The sequence below is a fragment of the Pteropus alecto genome, unplaced genomic scaffold (genome assembly GCF_000325575.1).
Source record: "Pteropus alecto unplaced genomic scaffold, ASM32557v1 scaffold152, whole genome shotgun sequence".
In the NCBI taxonomy this organism is placed as follows: domain Eukaryota; kingdom Metazoa; phylum Chordata; class Mammalia; order Chiroptera; family Pteropodidae; genus Pteropus; species Pteropus alecto.
The window spans coordinates 207,612-232,526 of NW_006432227.1; the positions used below are offsets into that span (position 1 = coordinate 207,612).

At 38.7% G+C, this 24,915-nt stretch overlaps 1 protein-coding gene across 1 annotated transcript in view; it reads left to right on the forward strand.

Annotated features, from left to right (window-relative positions):
• ADAMTS12 (ADAM metallopeptidase with thrombospondin type 1 motif 12) overlaps positions 1-24,915 on the forward strand; it is a 264,492-nt gene that overhangs the window by 160,527 nt on the left and 79,050 nt on the right. The window contains exons 10-15 of the mRNA XM_025043542.1: positions 115-207; positions 1,645-1,790; positions 4,445-4,614; positions 14,510-14,643; positions 21,073-21,193; positions 23,986-24,230. Coding sequence (XP_024899310.1) covers positions 115-207; positions 1,645-1,790; positions 4,445-4,614; positions 14,510-14,643; positions 21,073-21,193; positions 23,986-24,230 — 909 coding nt within the window. The remainder of the gene's footprint in view (positions 1-114; positions 208-1,644; positions 1,791-4,444; positions 4,615-14,509; positions 14,644-21,072; positions 21,194-23,985; positions 24,231-24,915) is intronic.

Here is a 24,915-nt window from a genome sequence, read left to right on the forward strand (position 1 = left end):
CAGTAGTCATTGTAGATATGTGGGTGAGTGTGTATGTTTTACCATCACTGTAGAAATGGCTTTTGTGCAAGTTTTGAAAATGCGAAGAAGTGCAATCTCACCTTTGTTTTCCAGAATGTTTGCCAGACACTGTGGTGCTCGGTGAAGGGCTTTTGTCGATCAAAGCTGGATGCTGCTGCAGATGGAACACGATGTGGCGAGAAGAAGGTGATGCGTCAGGCTGGGGGAGGACGGGCGGTGGGCATAGAGTGAGGTCTTGGGAAGAGCTGAGAAGGAGGGCAGGTGTTTCCAGGGGAATGGGGATCGCATAGTCAGTCCAGCCAGAGGAAGGATTCGCTCCCACTACATCTTTTGAGCCTTCACTGGAAACAAGTAGCTGAGGAGAGAGGGCTGAGGCCCAATCCCACACTTTACTTGCAAAATACCCATTCCATCTTTCCCTGATGAATTTCTATGGAGTTTGCGGTCAATAATATCTGCTGAGCTTATCAACTTTCATTTAGAGTTTTTTCCCCTCCATTTTAAAGATTGAGAAGAACAAGCCAAGGCCTTCTTTCCAAAGATGACAGTTTGGGGCCACTTACAGACCTACAGTCTTTTTTCTCATCATCTGACCTGACTGTGTTTCTTGAACTTCTGCCCACTATATACTAAGCAGGAAAGCCAGACACCCCGGAGCTCAGAGGTGTTAGACGTTCTCCAGACTTCCTGAGAAGAGGGCAATGTGTACTGCTGCACAAAATCAATTGGGCTTGTTGTGGATCTAGGTCTTAGGCATTTAGTGGGAATCTTTATACAGCCGGGGTATGACCTGAGCCATCACTGAGATGATAGAACTGGATCAAGATACACAGTGACTAGAAGTACTGGGGCAATGAAGACAACAAATAAAACATGCCCAAGTTCTCTGGGAAACATGGCCACTCTGACAACCAAGATGTATTTTCCTTTGTTTTCCTTTTGTTTAAATAAAGTGATTGTTGTTGAAGGGTTGCTTTGAAAAGGGAGAGTGTGAATTTTTCTTTTGAGTCACTTGAAAGGCCAGAACTGGAAACAATAGGTAGAGTTATAGGAAAGCAGAAATTTTCCTCGATATTAGAAAGAACTTAAAATTCTCAACAAGTAGTGTTTTTTGGCAATGAGTGGACTTTTTCTGGGAGGATAAAGTTACCTTTTGCTGACATTAAATATCTATAGAAGCTATAAAGAAGTGTTATCACAATGCCAGTCTGCAAAACGTTTGTTATATTCTACAACAAGATTAGAGGCTTGCACCAGAAACGTAATATAAATCAATTATGTTACTAAACGACTATGTTACTGAGCATACTAAGCTTTTCATAGCAAGGCTTTCTCAGTGAGAAAAAGCGATGTGTTGATTTACACTGTGGCATGCAATCTGCCAATCACACTTTGAGTGACACTTCTGCATTGGCTGTAACTAGGCACCATAAAGTTCTCTTCAATTCCTGAAATTCTCTGACTGAAACCCAAGGCTCTTGGAGTTTTATGAGCCCTTTTCTCCATGTGATGTGTGACTGTAGGAAGCCTGCTCGCTCAGGGAGAATTGGGGTTGAATTTTAGGGTTCGTGGCTCAGCTTGCTATGGGAACCTTCCTGACATCTCCTGCTCCTCCCTTTCCAGTGGTGTATGGCTGGCAAGTGCATCACGGTGGGAAAGAAACCAGAGAGCATTCCCGGAGGCTGGGGCCGCTGGTCTCCCTGGTCCCACTGCTCCAGGACCTGTGGGGCCGGAGCCCAGAGTGCAGAGAGGCTCTGCAACAACCCCGAGTAAGTCCAGCCAAAAACGTTTCCGTCCTTCTATGAGCTCTGGGAGACTTGGCTAGTGTAACATCAGTGACCCCGAGCCTCCAGAGTGAAATTCAGTGGGCTCCCAAAGGGAACCCAAAGAGTCATAGAACATGGGGGGAAAATGGTTCTGTTTTGTTTTTGCCTCATTTTGTCTTTTTGGCACTGGATTCTTACTGAAGCTTTGATAAGTAAGCTGACTCCATTGCTTGGAGAAACAAGCACATTTCTTTTAAAAGTACATTCAAAATGAAAGCCTCTAGGAGATTATAAAATTAAATCCTTCTAGATTAACTCCCCTCTATCAGTGAGAGATTAGTTAGACTCAATTTTGCTGATAAGATTGTAGCTTTCTTTCAATCATAATGAATGTACAATTTATAAAAATATTTTCCTTCCCTTAGGTAACTAAGAAAATATAGCTAGGCACATTTTTGAGGATTGTTATTTTTAATGTTTTAGGTAAAGATTTTGTAAACCTTAATGATCCATTTTAGCCTGTTAAAGATTCCATAGTAGTTATTACACAAGGGGCTTTCAATTTTTTAATCAAACTGCTTATTTTTTTATATTTTAAATTTGTATAGAGATATTATATATGAATTAAATTTAAATTCCCTCATTTTCCAAATTTATATTACATTCTTAATTTCATTATTTGCTGGTATACTAGTTCCCAAGTATAATTTTTAAAAAGTATACATATGATGCCTCCTGTAAGTGGAAAATGTATTAAACTTCTTTAATCAGCTTTATATAGTCTGCATTGAAGAGTAAGAGGCACATTTTTTAAAAGGCAAATGATAAATGTGATTGCAATTCCCTCAGTGTCCCAGTTCCAAATCTTACATCTTTTTATTAATAAATATATTATTATATATATATGTACATGTGTGTATATGCACATATCCATTACATATATAATAAATTTCTTCTAAGGGTTAATAAGTTAATATGTGTAAAGAGTTTACTACAATACCTACTATGAAAATTTTCAGTAAATGGTAGTTATTATAGTCATTATTATTACTTATCATTTATCATACATATAAATGTACATCTGAGGAATTCGGACAAAATTATTTTAAAATCCTACCCTTTGATAAAATTTGCTTTTGTTTAAATATAAGATATCTGCAAATTCAAAAATATAAAACCAGGACTTTCTTATACTTTATTTTTACAGAAAATCTATTTTATAGTTTATTTCAATGTGATCAGAAAAGTGATTTCCATTTTAGAGAGAGGCAATCTGTTCTGCCGCCTCTTGTCAGTGCTATGTATCAGCTACTACCAGTCTGTGCCCTTCTTGAGAGAATGGCCAGTGACCTGTGGTTATCAGAAAAAGGACATCCGTGTTGAGGAACTGAAGGATGATTCTCTAATTTATCTTCAGGGGGAAATGGTTCTAACTCCCATCTCAGAGGCCATGATTTTGTCATAAAGTCTCCTCAAGTGAGTGACCATATCTGATCTTGGTAGCTGGTTTGCTTAAGTTCACTGAGAACAATGCCAATGGAAACGCAGGCACATATTCAGTTCTATGATTCAGGTCATAGATTCGTGTCTGTGCATGACCAAGTGACCTTGAGACTGTGTCTTTGATGTTGGTCAGCTGTCTAGTAAGAACCCAGCAGGGCCTGGCCCGTAAAATACCCTCAGTGATGTTTGTTGGATGGAAGTGAATTGGAGAGATTCCAAGTCATAGATTGTCACTGTCATAACGAGTAGAAAACCAGCCTAACCTCAAATATCAAGGACAATTCCTTATACCTCCTTCAGGGAGTCAATGAATATGACTTTGGGTCAAAGAATTAACTTTCGGAGTGCTAAATACAGGAAGAACATACAGTAGGATAATGAAGTGTCATTTAAGAGGAGAAAGAGATCACTTCTGGCAGGATTCCAGGAAGAATTCATGATGCAGATAGCATTTATTTGGTCCTTTGAGCATAGGTAGCATGTAGACATTTAGAGACTTAAGAGAGGAGAAATTTATCCAGAGGCACAAAAAACAAATAGTAAATGTCAGCTCACATCACTGGGGCAGTGTGCAAATGAAGGGGAGTGTGGGAAGCGAAGTCATTGCATTAAGTCAGGATCGTGAGGGCCTTGCAGGTCAAACTCAGGAGGCTCGACTTGATTCTATGGCCATTGGGTGCCATTAAAATCTTTTAAACAAGAAGTGAAAATAATTAAGGTAATTAAAAAAAAAAATTAAGGTAATTATGTGCACCAGATAATAGTGCACACAATAGGCTGAATGAGGAAAAAGGATGGGCAGAGAGGAGACAGGAATGGAAATAAGAGTTGGACTAGTTTGGTGATTATGGAAATGAAGAGGAGGAAACAAATGTAAAGATACAGCTGATGACCAGGCAACTGATTGACCATGGGAAGGGGTCAGGCTGTTTCAAAATAGGCAGCTATACACTGGGACTGATGATTCATGGTCAACAACATAAAAAAAAAAAAAAAAGTATGAAATTGAACGGATTTATTTAAAAGGTGAGTTTTGAGGGTCAAGAGGGACCTGGTTTAGCAAGAAATGAGCATGGCCAGATGCCAGGGCTTTTTAAAGGATGACGCTGGCCTTTAAGGACACTAAAAGAACAGCTTGTGTGTGCCGTTTATAGACCAAAGTTTGGCGGGAAGTACTGCACGGGGGAAAGAAAGCGCTATCGCTTGTGCAACGTCCACGCCTGCCCCCCGGGCACACCAACGTTTCGGCAGATGCAGTGCAGCGAGTTCGACACTGTTCCCTACAAGAATGAATTCTACCACTGGTTTCCAGTTTTTAATCCAGGTAAGAAACCATAACTGTATATTCCAGATCTGGGGCCGCAGCCATTACCAAAAAGCCTGGATATGTCAGGGGTCTGTGATGCCCTGCAAAGTTCCACGAAAAGGGAATTAGACCATCAGGCGTTTTCTATGTTAGAAGATGAAAACGCTGATCTGGTTAAGTTGATTAGGAAATGTTGAAGGCTAAGTCTGTCCAAGTCTGTGCAGAGCTCTGGGAGATAAACGAGAAGTTTACTGAACGTGGCGGCTCGCTTCACAACAGCTGAGGTACAACTAAGTGATAAATGGGGGCATGTAGGGATTTCCTAACTGATGAAAGTACAAGTTGATGAGAATGTGGAACTGACTGCAATTTTGGGCAGAAACTTAGAAAAAAAAGTCACTGTGGGTTTGGAATAATTTCAAAGACAGCTTCCAAGGAAGCAGTTAGCTCTTAAGAAAGATTTGATTCTTTCTTCTGAAAGAAGGAAAAAGAAAGGCATTCAAAGTAGAGTCAGCCATTCCATGTGGGGGAACAGCACAAGGAAGGATGGTAGGAAGACTTTCATCAGAAGATAATGAGAGCCAGCTCTGGGCCAGAAATCAACATTTTATATGTGTAAGACAGTTTAAGAAGGATAAAAAGTAAAAAGCAAGCATCTAAGGATGCACATTAGGGACTGGGGACATAACTGAGTTGGAGGATGGAACAGCAGCCTTGGCAAGGCTGCCCTTGAATCAGAGACACTTACACCCTCTCTTCTGAAAATGAAGCAGAATCATTAACCATTAGCTATAGATTAACATCAAAGTATCTCTGGCTGTTATTCTTCCAGTGACGACTAAAATAGAAAGGAATTTCCTGAACTACAGAGATTTGAGGCAAGGAAGTAAAAAATAACAAAATTTTTAACGATTTTAAGTTCCTGAAATTCCAGTGTGATAGGACACAAGAGGAATCTTAGATGTCAGCCAATGAATGAAAAGTACATATTTGAACTGGTATAAAAATGATATAGTCAATTGCTTTCGAAAGAAAGACCCTGTAGTGCTTTGCCCACTATTTTGGGTCTCCAGAATACCCTGATAGCTACTGGCTGTCATGAGCAACATCTGTTCCTTGCCCCGCATTGTTTAGCATCATTCATGTTCTAGAAGAGCAAGTCATTTGGTTATTGGTGCGATTTAGCTTCCTGAATCAGGCCTTCGAATATAAGAAAACGCATGTGTAGTCTCACGTGGACTCAAACAAAACAAAACAAAAACAAACAATAATAATAATAATAATAATAATAATAATAATAAAACACTAATGATAAAAGGTACTATCTTTCATGTATTCTGGACATTCTCTATTTTGTTGAAACTATTTGGGTCCATGGTCCTTTGGACCCGAAAGGACCACCCTTCCAGAACTAAGGCAGCATAGCTGCACAGTAGTATGACAGGGGTGGACTTGTTTGCTAAACTTTGATGGCTTGGGTAACTAGACTTTGAATAAAAGATTTGGTTCAGCTTGGTTTTTCATTTTTTTATGAGCATTTATCAAGTGTGTACTTTTTTGTCTAGCATAGCAATAGGTACTAAAGAAATAAGAGTTATAAAATTAGACATAAATATCACTGATTTTGGAGTGATTGGTTTGCATCTAGAACTAATATGAGGCTGAATAAACCATATTATGGAATTAAGTTCACTGCCTACCTGGGCTGCAGGCCTTCATCCTCCATCCCACTGGCTTTCTTACAGGCTCCAGTACTATTACTTGAGCATAGCGACTTACCTGCTAATCCAGGTAGTTACTACCTTGAACAAAGCACTTATTTCTTTCACACATCAAACTCTGTCTTAAAGAATTGTTATTTGTCTAGTTGACAGGCATCCCTGATAGTGACAAAAAGTTGTTTGGTCAACAACTATGTACGGAGCATTTATTCTGTGCCAGGCATCAAGCACTTTATACCCTCCCAGCATTTCCCTTAGAAGTCACTGAAGGATAAAATATATGTACAGTAGAGTTTCCTACCCACCCTATGGAGAGTGTTCAGTGTCCTGGTACATGACCTTTGGCAGATTTGCCAAGCAGCCAGTAATAGAAGAATCATAGATTCAGACATTTAGAATAAGCATAGAAACTCCATCAAATCTTTAAGTTTGCAAACTCTGTTCCATGGAATCTCAGGGCTTACAAAATTGCTTAATTCTAATTTCATTTTTCAAAAAAAAATTTCATAGAAGTGCAATAGAGAACAGTGTTCATACTCAAAAATATTATATTTCAGATTTTAACATACTAGAGACCACCAGTGCATTAATTTACACTGTCAAATTAACTTGATTTTCTGTAGACCATAGAATAAAAATTTCCCCTCGACACAATTTAATTGAGAACTATCCTGAGATTGCAGGTTGGGTTGTCCTAAACTGTTGTCATTTACAACTGTTAGTCAAGATTTTTTCAATACTTGCAACCAAAAACCCCACCAAAAAAAAAAAAATTAGATTCTGCAGCCCATACGAATCTGTAACTGCTATCCATAAACTTGATTTCAAAATTTTTTGTTCATTCCTAACTGATAATGAAAACAGCTTATATTAAACTTCTATCGTACTTGCTCTGTGCTTAGCCCTTCACTCAGCACTTAACAATACATTTCCCTAATTTTATATCCACAAGAAAATTCTATGAAAAAAAATTTTTAATTTTGACCCAATTCTTATGGATAAGCTAATTGATTTAGAGAATTTAAGTAACGTGGCCAAACTCAGGCCATAGAGCCAAGTTAACCCAGGTCTAACTCTGCAGCCTAAATATTAAAACTACTAAAGCAAAAGAGATTGGGTTACTCTCATTTCCTTGAATTTACCTAAGAAGATGTTCATATTTTTATTGCAATTTACTCAGAAACATGGCCAAGGAGCTCTGGGGGTAGGTGAAGAGCCACAACAACTCTTTGTCCTATGATGATGAGTACTCACTTTATTCAACCTATCTATCTTACCTTTGAAAGCCAATTTTTTCTAAACAGTTAAGTATTATGACAAAATTATTTCATTTCTTTAACAATTTAAGTTGCAATTCCAAATTTAGCATCCCAATTCTTAAACATCTTAACCAAAAGAAAGAAATTAAAAATATACAGTAAATAGTAAACATTACTAGATATAGCCTAGTCTAATACATCAATGATGTGGGTTTAATTCATTTTAAAAAATTAATTCTATTCTTGTTTTTATACCATTCCGTGGTTACTGTAGAATTTATTAATTTTAATGACTTCTTAGGTTTAACTAATATATATTTTGATATATTTGGGAATTCCAATAATACATCCATATCAGAAAGTAAAAGAATACCATCTTAGACCATTCAGAGTTACAATCTTGGTAATTACTTTGTCGATTTTCAGTTGGGATTTTTGATCAGGACTTTGCGTTGGCTTTTGTTTTGTTTTGCTTTGTTTTTCCCTCCAGCTGATCTGAGCCTAATCATTAAACTGAGCTGCTTTTTCGAGTTGAATATTTCTTGTTATAATTATAAAACATTTTAAGTTATGCCTTCGTTTAAGGTTTAGCATTCCTTAAAGTCTGGCAAGGAACGGCAGCCACGCATATCACAAATCTCTCCTGTTCATGTACATGCTTCACTGTGTCATCGGATTTCACTTACAAAACACAAGTTCAACTATAAAATTACTAAGGATTTCAAGACAGCAACAACACAGCATTCAGACAAGTGTGAGGTGCTGGGCGACTGCACAGGACTCATACCCATGGAGCCCTCCTGTAAATGGATTTTAGAAACTGGATTTTTTTTTTTTTAATGGTAAAACCGAAATTGCAATTTACTCAGAAACTATGAAATGCATCAGAACTTTTCCTTGACCTAAGAATTATTTTTATCCTTATTAGCAAGTTTTGTCTTTCACTTCTAATGATCATTTTTTAAGATCATTATCCAAAAATGTTGAGCTGTCCTGTTTCTGCAAATTGAAAATGCAACCTTTGATTCAATAAGTTAATTCCATTACCTAAGCTTCCTTTGAGAGGATTAATCAGCCCGTGTGAGGGTGAGAGTTTCCCAGTAAATTAGTTTTAGAGTTTTCACTTAGCTGAGTTATAAATGGATTTAAAAGCTCTTGAAAGCTAGAGGGGAAAAAAAAGTCACATGACCCAGACAAAAGGATGTGTCAGGGCAGATGAATACATCTGAGACAGTGAAAATACTCAATTCTGATGGAGATTATGTAATTTATGAGGTTGCTATCTGGAACAGTGACTCTCTGATACTCATGATGACCATTGAGAACTAAGACCATCCATTGCTACCCCTTCCTCCTTCTGCAGAGCCCTGCATCATAGGCCAACCTAATGACATCCCAGAGCACCATGAAAACAAAGGCCAGAGGTGAAGACAAAGAAGCAGGATTTAGGTTCAGCCTTGTAAGTTGTTGGATAGCCCTGAATTCACAGTGGCTACTTTCAAGTACAGGCTTCTTTCTGGCCTTAGGTACACATATAGGTCATTGGTGTGCAAACTCTGGGAGAATCATAGAGGTGTGGGTTTGTGTGCATTATTGTTGTTGCCATGAAGGTTTGTTTTGCTAGACATTCCTAAGACTCCATACTGTTCTTACACTCAACAGAAATTCGTGTTTCTTAAATGTAGTATGCTTCAGTTAGCCTGCCTTACCTTGAAGGATGTACTAGTTCAGTACTGCAGGAGCAAGATAGAAATCTTGAAATTAGGGCCTCTTCATGGAGACATGTTATGATTATTATAGGGAAAAGGAAACCTTTCCAGTTTTCCAATGGAATGAAATAAAGTAGCTTATCATGCTTAACTTATTCCTCAGAAGCAACTATTGTTGCAAGCATGTTTTTGTTTGCATGCAAATGGAATCATTCTTTACTGATTCTGCAACTCTCTGGACTCACTGAGCAGAAGATTGTGGCATCATGGCTTACTTCATTCTTTTTAGTGACTATATAGCCTTCCATTATGTAAATGCAACTTAATTAATTTGTCCATTTCTTTCTGGATAAACGTGTAATTGCTTGAACGAACATCTTTGTCTTCTGTCACTAAGGCCAGTGTCCATTGTGATGACTGGCTGAGTTGATCTCTGAGGTTGAAATTATCTCTTTGTCATTTGTCCCAAAGTTTCTCTCTAACAGTATTTATCACTGTCATGTCTGTTAATTAGCAAACGTGAGTTTTTCTATGTGTAATGTTCTTTAGAACCCATTAGGAAAGGTTAATGGTAATAATTACCACATTTAAACAACCACTCTATATCAGACACCTTATTGGAGATTTTAACATGTTGCCCTCTGACAGCCCCCTCTCTGCGGACCAGAGACAGAGAGGCCTTCGCCAAGCTGTCAGAGTCAGGGCCGGGATTTAAATCTCTGTGGATCTAACTCCACAGCTTGTGTGAAGGAGAACCACCAAGGCGTTTATTTCCACCTCTGCTGTGTTTTTGAGTCCTCACCAGTGTTATGATTCTTCCTTTATACTCTCTGGCCAGTAGTAGCTGATCAAGGCACAGATGACTTTAGGTTCCCTTGAGGACACTGCAGTTCAGTTGAGGAGCTTGTAAAATTCATAGTCTTGGAACTGATGGAAACTCATTAGTCCTTGTAGGAGCAGAACATCTTTGGACCAGGTCCACAGTCATAGTTTAGGAAAGTCATGGAATCACCTACTGCCCTAGCGGGATCTAGAATTCTTTATACTACACTGGCAAGACAGCAGTTGTTTAGAAAATAGTAAAACAAAGTATGAATTATGTGCAAAATTGATCAGAACTAGCATATTCTTTTCTCTCTGAAGGAGAAAAGAATATTTCAGAAAAGATTTTCGGGGTGAGGAGAGAATTGAGCCAGCATCATACAATACATGTCTTTAGGGCTATGAGAGAAGATTGGAATGATAGAAGCATAGCATGTGGGGCAGCTGCAAGGACCTTTATAATTCATCAAGTTCATGGTCAGAAGGTGAAAACAGCAACATAACGATTGTCACTTGTCGAGCACTTACCGTATGCCAAGCACTGTGCCGAGTGCTTGATATACAGTCTCTGTTTTAATCCTCGCAACTGCTCTGCTAGGCAGGTGTGTTTTCCTCATTTTTCAAATGAAGAAACTGAGTCATAAAAAGGTTAAGTAACTTCCTCAAAGTAATAGTAGACTAAAACTTTTACATCTGCTCTCTGTAGAGGTAAATGGTTCCAGAGGCTGGTGATTCGCACCATATTTAAGCCCCATGAGACAATATTAAAATGAAGTCCAGTCGGTGTTCTACCAAGTTATGATCCATGAGTAAATGCATCACCTAATAACGTGAAGAGGGATTACTTTAAAGAGCTCATCAAAGACATTTCTTTTCGTTTGTGTGCTTGCAGGTTATGGCTCTCACCTACTAACCTCGTAACTAGTAGAAAGGGTTCTAAGCTAAACCACCAGGTTTAGCTCTGCCAGTCATATGGTGAGATCTTGGGAAACTTAATCTCTCTATGTCTAGGTTTTTCTCATCTATGAAATCGTATCGGATAATAAAAGAACTAACATTATAGGGTGGTTGTGATTGTTAAAATGAGATAAGATAACCACTGCAGAGCATAACAAGATCTGGGACATAATTTCGAATAATATATTGTTTTAACAATCAAAATTCCTTTAAACTCACTGTATAAACAAGAATAGCAAATGTCTCAGGGTAGTTTTATCCTTCAGGGAATGAGTTGAACAGCATAAGCCCAGAGAGAATGAAACTAAGGCAAATATTGGAACTTCACCATTTTGGAATTCGGTGCAATGCTGGCCATTGGAGGAGGGGTTACTTGCTATGAGGACTCATTTATACAACCCTGAGAGTGAATCCCTCAAAATTTGCACCCTAGGCACCTCTAGTTTCAGCCCTTCCCAGGAGGTTGGAACATATTATTTCTTTAGGAAAGCTCCAGAATTATTCAGGACTGCTTTCTCTTTTTTGCTTTATGCATCCAAATACAAAGCCCCAAATCCAAATTCTAAAGCTCAAATCAAAGCCTTATTTAAAAGTGTTTCCTCTGCCTCCATCCTTCTTGATATATCGCCCCGAGTTTCATGAAATGATTCCCTGGGCTCAGCACACATGGAAGGATGTTCTCATCTCTAGGAGCAAAATTGCTCCCAGGTGGCTCCCTCTAAGTACTTTTGTTACAGTTCAGGCAGAGGCAGAGCTTATCACGCTGCCAGGAATGAAGATTTACATCTTGTCCCCAGAGGCTTCTGGCCCTTTTCCATTGGCACTTTGTCCAGTGATCTCTCCAACTCATTTTGATTGTTCATTTTCTCAGACAACTTATCCATGGCACCTTATATAAAATCAGTTGGTATTCTTTATTTGCTTTTTTTTTTTTTTTTTATTTACCGTTCTTCTTTAAGCTTTGAGCACATGCTTTTGACCTCTGTCTCAAGTTCATCCAGAATTTCAGTGTTTAAAGCTTCTGCTTTAAGTTTATTTGTATAAGTTTTTTACACTTTTATTTACTTACTACATAGATCACTGCATCCTCAAGCAGCCACACCCAGAGCTGTATGTTCTGGCTTTGCATTTGGTGCGCATCCACACTAAGGCAGGTCCACAGCAAATGGCTTCATAGCTGGTCTCACTGAGCCCTCAGCTGGTCACATCACCAAGAAACTCACTGCCCTTCCCCTAATAAGAATATCCAGAAGAGATCCCCAAAGGACCTTTCTAAACAGGACAGTCTCAAGTTTTTCACCTAAAGAAAATAAGACATAACATTCAAAAGAAAATTAATATTTGAATTCTTCTTATCATAGACCTATATTACCTATTGAAAGCTTTAAGGCAACTTATATTTTAAAAGTTATCTATCTTTCCGATTACTCCCAAGTACCTATACAGGTACTTATGCATGTTATTAAGTAAATCTTTAGAATAGTTCTGTGTTAGAGGTCACCAGCACCCATAGGGCATAGAAAATTGAACTTTAAAATGAGTTTAATGCAGGACCCAGTATGACGGGATGGACCATTGTGTTAAGCAAGTTGACTTCAACCGTGGCCAAAAAAGCAGATTTTTTGTTTCTTTGTAGTTGTAAATCTGTGTCCAAGGACTTGGGCTTGAGAATTAAGGGAGTCTATTTGTTGGGGATGGGGTTACAATAGTGGTAATAGTGTTATTGGCGAGCTGGTCCTGTGGAAGAGGACCCCCTCTCCCCTGGAGGTCTACTTACTTTGCTGCAAATAATGGGCGAGTGTCATGCTTGCCAAAATCCCATGTCACTGGTTGATATTACTTAACTTCCAGGCCAAAGCCAGATGTGCCGTGCCTTATTTTTACAAGCACGGTTTGATGTCAGATTAAAAGATCTCATCATTTTTTTATTTTAATATTTTTTTATTAAGTTTATTGGGGTAACATTGGTTACTACAATTATATAATTTTCAGGTGTACATTATAACTTGACATCTATATATTCTATTGTGTGATTATCACCCAAAGTCCAGTTTCCTTCAGCTACCATATATTTGATCCCCTTTACCCCATCTACCTCCTCCCTCCTCCCCGACCCCACTAGTAACCACTACTCTATAGTCCTCTGGTAACCACTAGAGTATAGTCCATGTCCATGAGTCTCTGTTTGTTTAGCCTGTTCATTTGTTGCTTCTAGGTTTATATCCCACATATAAGTGTTATCATGTGATTTTCAACTTTTTCTGTCTGGCTTATTTCACTTAGCATGATTATCTTGAGGTTCATCCACAAATGGCAATATTTCATCTCTGATGGCTCAGTAATATTCCATTGTATATATGTACCACAGCTTCTTTATCTAATCATCTATTGTAGGACACTTCGGTTGCTTCTATGTCCTGGCCACCGTGAATAATGCTATGAACATTGGTGTGCAAATATCTTTTCAGATATGAGTTTTCAAGTCTTCAGGGGTAAATACTCAGCAGAGGGATTGCTAGGTCATATGGTAGATCAATTCTTAGGTTTTTGAGGAACCTCCATACAGAAGGAGCAATTCTAAGAGATGCGAGTGTCCTGTATATGGCAGCTGAGAGGCAGATTGTTGTCTACATCATCTGTGTATATGCTGAAGTCCCTAGAATGAGATAGACAGGAAGATGGTGAGGTGGTTGTCTTTTCTTAATATCTGGGATTTATCAGAGAAAAACTTTTTTTCCTCACAAAAGGGAGAAAAGTGTTATAAATAACAGGATTTAAAATTATCAGGTTTTTAGCACTCCTACATTTAAGTCAAATAATTGCTAACAGTCAATTTAAAAATTGCTAACAATGTGAAAAATATAAATAGAAAGTTTGTTGCTTTTGTAACTATAATTAGAACTTACACTTTTAAAATGTCTTTTGATTATTAGACTGCAGATGTATTTAATTTCGAAGAAACCGTTTATAGTCATCATATGTCTCCAGTCGCCACTAAGCACTGTTTGGTAGCAGGTTTGTGCATGTATTCTTTTATTTTTTAAAACATAGAAAACTTTCTCCCTTTTAATATTTAGTTTTGATACAGACATTTTAACCCAGATGAAGACAACAATATATCTGCGTGCTTTTTGTTCTATTTCTTTAAAAAATGCCGATGAGATTTTGATGGGTATTGCATTAAATCTCTATAATGCTTTAGGTAATATAAAGATCTCATCATTTATAACAAAATCCATAGCATTTTAAAGCAATCTTCCCAAATTAAGTTGTTGTAAAACTGTAAAAGGAAAAAAGCCTACATTTTTAGCATGTGCCACAGAAAGGTAAAAGATGGGAATCTGCAGATTAATGACACCTGGGGTCAGACATGCAAAAGAATTTTGGGAGAAGGGTGCTGAGCTAAAAACCTAACTTGTAAGGATTTGTCTCTTTTTCATTCTAGCACATCCTTGCGAGCTCTACTGCCGACCCATAGATGGCCAGTTTTCCGAAAAAATGCTGGATGCTGTCATTGATGGTACCCCTTGCTTCGAAGGTGGCAACAGCAGAAATGTCTGTATTAATGGCATGTGTAAGGTATTGGGTATGTTTCCTTAATCTGTAACTTTTTAAATCATGCTTTTTTGATTCAGGAAGTCAGATGTTCTAGCCTTTTGCTTTCTCGTGTCATTTGCATGTGGTCCGTTTTATACATGGTCTGTGAGACGAGACTTCTCAGTGTATGTCAGAGTTTGGACTTGAATAGTTTTCCTCCTGCTATTGTCTTTATTTCTTGATTTGTTGTGCTCTGTGATATTATTTGCATAAAGCAAGATCAAATTGAAGAAGAACCAAATTAAAGAAGGAAATACTGGGAAAAGGGAACCCAGGTTATTTCTGTGGCATTAAATTATTCATTGGTTACCTGCCAACAGAGTAGGTAAATTTGAGGAAATTAATAATAGTTTGTATAGTGTTCTTCACAAAGCATTTTTACATTTAATTCTTTATTGATTACCAATATGATCTTCTTAAAAAAAAAGAGATGCATGGCAAGTAGTTATAAACCAGGTCTTCTGATTTCTATTTAACTTTTTCACACTTTTGGCTCTCTTACCCAACTCCACCTTTCTATTAATTACTTAGACCTGATTTATTAACGCTTTTATGTGTACAGCCATTGAAGAATTCCTTCCCATTGCTCACAATTTGTTTTGTAAGGAACCAAAGAACAAGTTTTATGACCCAACACGCAGGCATAAATCTCAGTTTAAAGAAAAGATGTTTTTAATCAATGAAATAAAACTATACTACAGAAATACCTAATTAACTGTTAGTAAAGCAAAATAGTTTAGTGCTCAGATTCTAAAATATGAACTCATTACCATTTTTTATTAGCTGTATAACCCTAGACATTTTTCCAATGCTATTTTCTTTCATAAAATTAGGATATTAATAATATATACCTAGCTGGGGTTTTCAGAAAGATGAAATAAGGTCATATGTGTTGAGATCTGACACACAATAAACTCTTAATATATTTTCTTTGTTTTTGCAAATATTTATCATAATTTTTTTCCTACTGGACCAAATTTCCACTGTAAATAGCTCCTGCCCATAAGTGTTCAGTGCCCTGCGAGGATGCACTTATCAACTTGAAGCTGCCTTTTGATTTATTCCTGTAGTGACCAGAGCACAGGAGGCAGCATACTGATTCACAGGAACGAGTAAGCGAACAGCAAGCCATAATCAGACTGTAGATTTGAAAAAGCGCCAGAAAAATTCTCTTTAGACTCACTATTTACCATTGTAAATACAAAGAGCCAAAAAATAATTATTATATTTTAGGTTAGATGTGTTCCCAAAGTGGCCAAAACAGCCCAACCACTGTCTAAAGCAGTGGTTTTCAGGCCTGACTGCCTATTAGAATTACCTGGAGAGCTTTTAAAACTACTGATATCTGGCTCGATCTCAAAATTCAGAATCTCTGGAATTTGGGACCTGGTGATTGATATTTTAAAAATTCCCCAGCTGATTCCCATATGCAGTTAGGGCTGAGAAGTTATGTCACCGAGAAATGAATGTGATGCTAAAATTATCTTTTAGACCTAAACACCGTTGCATGCAGAGAGATAGCATCTTTAGCTTGTGACGGAAAACACAGGCATTTTAAACAGAGCATAAGGGGTCTTGAGTGCCTCTCTTAAAACCAAGTAAATCAGTTGAATGGAATAAGCCAGATTCTCTCAGCTTGCCTTCCTCTTGCTGGAAATCAGTCAAGACCTTTTAGAAGCTATAATTACCCACTTTCTGCCTGTATCACACTGAGCTGTTTTTAGGCTGAAAAATTATGTCAAATTAAATTTATCTTATTAGCCTAAATTCGATTTATCTTCCAAAGACCAGATTGTAGATATTTTCAGCTGTTAGTCTTATTCATTTACTATATATCAATACATGTTCAACTATCAGAAAAAAATGTATGCAGTGTTTATCTAATTCATCTTCTCTGTGGATATGAAAGTGTTTGCTTATATTTATATAAATATTTAACATATTTGCTTATGTTCATATATTCAGCTGTTTATTTTGAAATGATGGTATTTGCCAACATTTTGGCATGTTAGATTTACAGATTCTATTGTCAAGAGACTTATTAAGCCTTGATCAGAATTGGATTTGTTCTAGGAGGTAACTACCTATGCCTTCCCCCATTTTTTTTTAACTGAACTGAACTCCTAAGCCTGTTCATCAAAGATATAAATTTAAACTGTCTCTTTTCAGGATATGTCTCATTTTTAATCACATTTGTGACATGGAAAAAGCTTTTAAATATATGAGCCGATATTCCCACCCTTCCTCCAGCTTTCCCAGCTCTGCAATCTTACCTGCTGTCTTAGAAAGTCTGCTAACCTTCCAGCTCTTTCACCCCTTTCTCCTGGTAACCAGTTCTTTGCCTTTGATTTCGCTCACTCTTCCCTTTTCCCCAGTCAACATAGCTTTGATTTAATTCCTTCCCAAACAGCCTAGATGCCCTAATCTATCACATTAGCTGTCTCCTAGACTATTCCTCTTAGCTTTCCATCAGTCTCTCACCCCAGGACCCTGGTGTTGGTCAAGCAACCACAACCTTTTCTGATCTGACTATCAGCCTCTACTCTGTACTTCTTAAAATAAAAAAGTCAGCTTTGTGAATTTGTGCCCTTACAAAATCAATATCTTCAGTCCCATGTATTGTACCTACCTGTTCTAAGTTAGCTCCGTCTCTCATTCCTCTCAGAAACTGTCCTGTACCTTCTTTATTCTCTCTCAGTGCCATTTTAGTCATTTCAGTGATATGCTGAACATTTCCAAATCAGTTTCTCAGTGGGTGAAATCTTTCTCCAGAATGCCAGATCCTATCTCTTGGCCCCCAAAGTTATGGTGTGGAAACATTATTGCTACCGTCCCATTAGTTAAATGGCAGAAGCATTCACCTTTTCTTTCCAGTGAAGCATGACTGTGCCTTAAGTATCTGCGCACTAAAGTTTCATTGGCTGAGATGAATCCGATCTTAGAACCAGGTGTTCTTCTAGTCCCCACCTTTGTCAAGGGACCATAGGCAGAAACGATGACATTCCAGGTGGATTAGGTCATGACACCAACTGGTATTTCAGTTCCCAGTCACTTGAGAATTTACAAGTAAAACCATGTTAACTCATGAGGGAAAAACGAGAATTGGTAAGAATGCTTATTACTTATTCACTCACGTAGGGCTAAGGGCCTGATGAAAGACTGACACCTAATTTCTCCAATTCTGAAGACACTCTTCAGTGCAAACGACAGAATCAAGAATTGATGATATTCTGCTGCACAGGGAAGGAAGTAATCGTCAGAATAAAAAGCCTACAGAATGGGAGAAAATATTTGCAAACCACATATACGATAATTGATTAATATCCAAATGTATAAGAAACTCAATAGCAGAAAAACAAGTAACCTGATTTAAAAAATGAGCAAAGGATGTGAATACACATTTTTCCAAAGAAGACATACAAATGGCCAATGGGTACATGAAAAGGTGCTCAACATCATTAAACATCAGAGAAATACAAATCAAACTCACAATGATGACACCTGTTAGGATGGATATTATTTAAAAAATAATAATAATAAGTATAGGCAAGGATGTGGAGAAATTGGAACCCTTGTAACATTGTCGATGGGAATGTACAATGATGCAGCCTCTATGATAAACAGTATGGCGGTTCCTCAAAAAATTAAAAGTAGAACTACCATATGACTCAGAAATTCTACTTCTGGGTATGTACCAAAGGAATTGAATCAGAATCTTGAAGAGATATCTGTACTTCCATGTTCACTGTAGCATTATTCACACTAGCCAAGATATGAGAACGACCCAATGCCCATCAACAGATGAATAGATAAAGAAAATGTGGTGTATATATATCCCACGGAAGATTATTCAGTTTTAGAAAAGAAGGAAATCCTGCCATTTGTGACAACATGGACAGTATGCAATGTGAAATAAGCACAGTCACAGAAGAACAAATGCTACATGATTCCACTTGTATGAAAATCTAAACCAGTCAACCTCAGAGAACTGGAGAATAGAGTGGTGGTTGCCAAGGGCTGGGGAGAAGGGACAGTGGAGAGTCGCTGTTCGGTTATGACAGGTGACAAAGTCCTGGAGACCTGCTGTAGGACGCAGTGCCCGTGGTTAACAGTGCCATGGTATGCACTAGAAACTTGTTAAGACAATGGGTTTCATGTTAAAGAGGGACACAAGGAGCTTTTGGAAGTGATATGTCTGTTGCCTTGATTGCGGTGATGGTTTCACAGTGTTTGTCTAAGTCCCAACTCATTGTATACATTAAATACATGCAGTATTTTATATAACAGCTATACTTCAACAAGCTGTTTTTAAAGAAAGGAGTGATAATATGATGGGAAATTTAAGTGACTTTCTTTTTTAAAAAAAATCGCTGCCCATTGGGTGGCCTCTGTGCACCCTAAGAGTCACATTGGAGGAGAGCCATGCTGGAGTCATTGACCACATTTGATGGCAGCAGCAGAGTCACTTCTGATTCTGTTGAAGGCAGAAAGACAATACTGTTGTGATCCTGTTGCCAGAGCACATGTGGCACGAATGAGGAGAGTGACATCTATTTATTTTACCCTGTGTTTTATGTGCAACGAGGAGAACTGGCTTATGCCTTATGTTGTATACTTAGTTCAGTGTTGACTGTAATCTGTGCATTGACAGAAGAAGCAAATGGAGAAGACTCCACAAGAACCCATTTAATGTGCTAGGGACAGCATATTGGGGACATGTTTGTCCCCTGCTCTAACCTCTCCCCCCCACCCCACCCCCGCCCACCCAGGTATGCACACAGTAATTGCTGGGGAAGAAAAACAGGCTCAAGGTATTTGTTTTTCTGGCTTTCTTTCCTTTATTATTCACGTTTTTTAAAAAAATCTATCCGTTTTGGTAGAGATTTTTTAAACACTTTAAAATTAATAAAAGCCAGAGGAAGTTTCCCTGGCTTCTTCTAAATCAGTGAAGGAAAGAAGATCACTAGGAATATGATTAGTGAAGGTCAGCTTCTTAGAGGATGGTCCACCTTGATGGAAGCACAGCACTTGTAAAGGTTGGCATTTTGCTCATGACCACTGAAGGCTTCACATCTACATGATTCTTTTCTTTCCATTGTGATTAACAGATTACGTTTTTAAATCTCTCAGTACTTTTTTTATTTTTTTACAGTTGGCTCCAGTAGCACAGACTTCAGACCTACAGGAAAGTAGAGGTGGTTAACCTGAGGAATAGAGCTATTTCTGTCAGTGGGCGTGGATGCTCTGTTTAGCCAATGGAGTGAGGGTGTCTTTAACGACCTGAACTGTTCTTCCTTTCAGTCTATTAGAGGTGGCTTTAAAATCAGAAAGAGAACTATCTTTGAGAGAGAAAAAAACTACTTGGGCCCAATTTTGCTTCCCAAACAGAAAAGAACCAACTGACCAATAAAATACGGTCTACTTTTCCCTCTTACTGCTGACATGTGGATAGAAGCATAGGCCACATAAGAAAGCAAGCGACGGAGGAGTTCAGCTGAAGCTCCCATGTTTTATAAGTCTAAGAGTCACAGTACTTTGGTATCTGATGCTACCAAACACTGATGCTCTCTTTTTCCAGAATGGGAATTTTAGGATGGGAGAGACTTGGCCATGTTGATGACTGAAGAGAAGAAATAAGAAGAAATAAGTGGGGAAGGAAAGATGATGATTCAGGAGATCCAATGGACAGAACACTGAGAAGGGGTTCGGTCCAGCACACAGGGCAAGATTAGTCTTGGCTCAGAGGAGAAATGGCCGGTTCTTCCTCTGCAGCTGGAGGAAAGGAGGTCAAGATGGGTGGGATAAGGCTAAGTGGGAAGGGTAGTTAGGGTTAGGGTCATAGGAGGCTCTGAAGTGTCTGATGATGGGTCTGCAGGTCAGAGACTTCATCCCTCATGGACTGGAGTGGTCTGAGCATTAAGCTAGCCTTTCTCCGATGGCCGCTGGTTCACCTGCTGTCCTCAGACAGGAACCAGGGAGAATAATCCAGTGAGGATTGTGAAGGGGCCAAACAACCAGAGTATAGGTGGAATAACTGCATCACCCCTGGGAAGCCTCCAGAGAGAGGAGGGGCATGAGGTTTGCACATCTGAAAGGGACTTGCTGCTCCAGTTTCAATTCCAAGACATTTTCATAGTTAAATCTTGAGAAGTGTGTTCAATTCTCTCTCTGACTTGGGAGATTAGAGACCCACTCAGTGTGGACTTCTTTCTCCTCTAAGCAAGTATTTCCTTTACCCTCAGTGGATGCTGTGGTTATTCCTCTGCTGCCACCAGGGAAAGGCAATGTTTGTCCTTGTGTCTATCCCCAACCCCATTCTCATCAAGAACAAAGGCGGAAAGGAGAAGTCAGAGACCCAAGGCTAGGGTGACATCTGCCTGTGTCATTCATCCTCAGTCTCTCTTCCTGCAGATGGTCGGCTGTGACTATGAGATCGATTCCAGCGCCACGGAGGATCGCTGTGGCGTGTGCCTCGGGGATGGCTCTGCCTGCCAGACCGTGAGGAAGATGTTTAAGCAGAAAGAAGGATCTGGTAACAAACAAACAAACAAACAAACAATAATAATTGAAATGGTGGGAGACTGAGAATGGAAGGCAAGATTAATTTTTTTAGCAGATTGTGTCTTTCGAAGAATTTAAAATGGGGATGATGGAAGAAAAGTGATTTTGCTGGATAAATATATTCTGAATACTTTGGAGATAGTCTTGCTGACCCTGAAAACCTTTTCTCAAAATGGAATAAATGTCTCAATAACACTTCTGCAACTTTTTAAAATAATTCTCATTTCTATAAAAAGGCCCATGAGAGTGAGATGTACAAGAGGATTTGTTTTTCATCTCCGTTCTGCCAACCACATTTTTTCCATTAAAACACTAGATTAGGGGTTAGTAAAACCTGATTTTGTATATATATATATTCCACCTAGCTGTGTGATATGGCATGGATTTTTTTTTTCTCTTAGGAACTTAGTTTCCTCGTTTTTTAGATAAAGAGGTTGGTAGCCATTCTCTTCCACCTAAATGTCCATTAACAGCGGATTGGTTAAATAAATGGGTTTGTGTCATTTTTGCAGTAGTTGAAATGCTCAAAAAATATGACAGGATATATTAATCTTAAAAAGCAATAGGTGGGATAGTTCATATAGTATGATCCCACTTGTATAAAAATATGTGTATGCGTGCTTGTACATGCAAAGAAGAATTTTGTAAGAGAACCCAATAAACTATTAATTATAACCATCTTTGATACAGAGGACTGGCAGTGGAGGAAAATGGAAACTTTTACTTTTCATTTTACACCTCTCTCTATTGTGGGCTTTTTTGTCATGTGCTAAAGAATCTGGCGGATATTTTATCATGGTTCTTTTTTAACTCCAAATTACTGTAATTTTATCCACTGGCTTTCTCCTGGGTATTCTTTTGTGAATATATATTACAAATATGTATTACATTTGCTCATGACTAAATCTACTTCAGTTTAAGCTTCTGTCTACAAACTGTTCAGAAGTAGTACTTATATTCCCTGAAAGCTTTTATTGTAAATTTTATGTACCTCCCCTCAGACTTTGCCTGTGACAAACGTTTATAATTTTGGATTTTCTCTCTTAAGTGGAAGATGAAAAACAAACTCTTTAGGTTTTTTTCCCCACCTAGTTTTCTTTGTCTTTTGTGTTTGTTTTTACACAAGGGATGAGGTAGTAGCTGGTTGATTTTCCTGCTTGAGTTCTGCTGTGAGAAGCCATGCAACATTCTAAGTCAGAAAGTAGCTATAGGTAGCAATGCTCCAAAGGCATTAAAATAATTATATTAGTCTCAATTACATGTGATAAATATTTTCTGTGAGCTAGTTATAAATTCGTAGTTTTAACCTGCTGTCTCAAGTAAGTGTGTGGAGCCAAATGGAATTGATCAAGGACTACAAGACTCACGTCTGGTTCCTCTGCCTGGGAGCTGCGGTTTGAAAAATGGGACTGAGTTTGTGGCCTGTATCAGGCGCCTGAGCAAATCATTCCTGCCGGCCAGCCCAGGGTTTCAGCTCCCAGGACCCCACGCTACTTCAGTGTCCAAGAGAAAAGGAGCAGTCAGGCCACTTCCACGTGACAAAGATGAAGGTTTGCTTGTCAGGCCGAAAAACCTAGTGTAAATTCAGTGGAAATGACCAGACCAGGATGATCAGGGTCTTACAACCATGTTTTATATGGAAAGGTTGAAAGAAGAGAAAATGTTTAGCTTAGAAAATGGCAAAATAACAGACTAACAGAGCTGGGAGGGACGTCAGACGTCATCTCATTCACGCCCCTTCATTGTGCAGATGCCATTCAAAGAAGTTAAACGAGTCGATGAACATCGTTTAGCTTGTTCATGGCAATAGAACTAGAACTGGAAACTAGAAAACTAGAACTCAAGTGTTCTAACCCCTATGCTGCAATACTCCTTTCTCGGTGCCATCCCCAAAGTCCATGTTGTTTTTTTTTTCCATCCCATTTTGTTTATGAGGTGGTGGTTCTTAAGAAGTATGAATAGGATGAATAAAGTGCTTAGCATAGTCTGCTAAAGAGAGGAAACCATTACGTGTTAATTCCTTTCCCTCCCCATATGTCTCCTGCCATAACAACCAGTAAGCAAGGTTGACTGTGGCTGGAACTGAATATTGTCTTTAAATGGATATCCTCTATGCTTCTTCAGGAGGCTGGATTAGAACACACGAAAGGAAAATATAAGTTCATATTTCAGCAAAGCTTAAGAAAAATTAAGAAAAAACATTCCAGCTGTATAAAAAGCTGTGCTCAGGGCTGAGTTTCTCATCCCAAACTGTATTCAAGAGAACCAGGGTGGCAGTCAGTCCCAGGCTCCCCACAGGATTCTCTTCATGAAGTTGACGTGTAATGAAATTACTCCTGAGAGTCTGTCTTTAACCTGTAGGCCGTGAGGATGAGTAAAAGGATGATTAATCTGACAGCAACAAATGGAGGAGCAGAGATGCTAAATGGAAGCTAGCTAGAGGATGCAAAAGTTTGAACTATCAACGTAAAGTCACAGAAAAATGTTGAATCGACTACAAAAACTTCAGAGTCTGATCTGCATTTATTTCACCCTTCCTCACAAAAATGTACATACCGAGTCACAAAGCTCCTGGGCATTCTGCTTATGGCCAAGCTCTTTAAAGTCCCTCATACTTAGTGCATCTACTAATCACAGTGACCACCCAGGAAGAGGCAAGGGCACTAAGCGATGGAGATTCTGGGAAGAGGTGACGATGGGTCAGAAAGTTTGTGTTCAGCTAAACTAGCATGCCTCTTTCATTGTTGTATCTTTTCTCCTTAGGTTATGTTGACATCGGACTGATTCCAAAAGGAGCAAGGGACATACGGGTAATGGAGGTGAAAGGAGCTGGAAACTTTCTAGCCATCAGGAGTGAAGACCCTGAAAAATATTACCTCAATGGAGGATTTATTATCCAATGGAATGGCAACTACAAACTGGCAGGAACTGTCTTCCAGTATGACAGGAAAGGAGACCTGGAGAAACTGATGGCCGCGGGTCCCACCAATGAGTCAGTGTGGATCCAGGTAATACAGAAAGAGAACCGCCGACATATACACTAGTTATGATCTCTCTCATTTTCTTTTGCAAGGTATTTGCCAGGGGACATTAGTTGAGAATTCTTAAAGCTTCTTTTAGCAAGGAACAGGGAAGGAAGCAAGATATTAGTTTATGCTGTTAATCATTTATTGCCTAGAAATTGTTAGAACCCCCATTATGAAATGCCAGGGGCACTAAAATTGTTCATTGACTTCGGTTTCCAGTATGGTGGACCCAGGCTGTTTAAGGCTATTGTTCCTTGGGTAAAAGAAGAATGCTATCAGTCTATGTCAGCCTGGCATGAATTTCTAAGTAGCTTTCCAGCAGAGGTGACGAACTGACATGGTCCTTTCACATGTTCTCATGTGATTGTCCTCAGGCAAAGGGTCTGACTTAGTGAAACTCTTAGGTGGGGGGAGGGGTTAGGATGTAGGATATACTCTTGAAAAGCACAAATGATTTGTCTTTCATATTAGCCAAAAACTATAATAAAGGGGTGGACTATTGTACCAGTAGAGGCAAGGTGGATCAGGGATGACAGAGGTCCCGAGAGAGTCAAATCTAACCATATTCGGATATTAGAAGGAGATCATTTGAGAGTCGGAAATCAGAGCACACACAGAAGCCTCAAGGCTTGACAGTTAGGGTCCATACATGTCAGAAGACCTGACA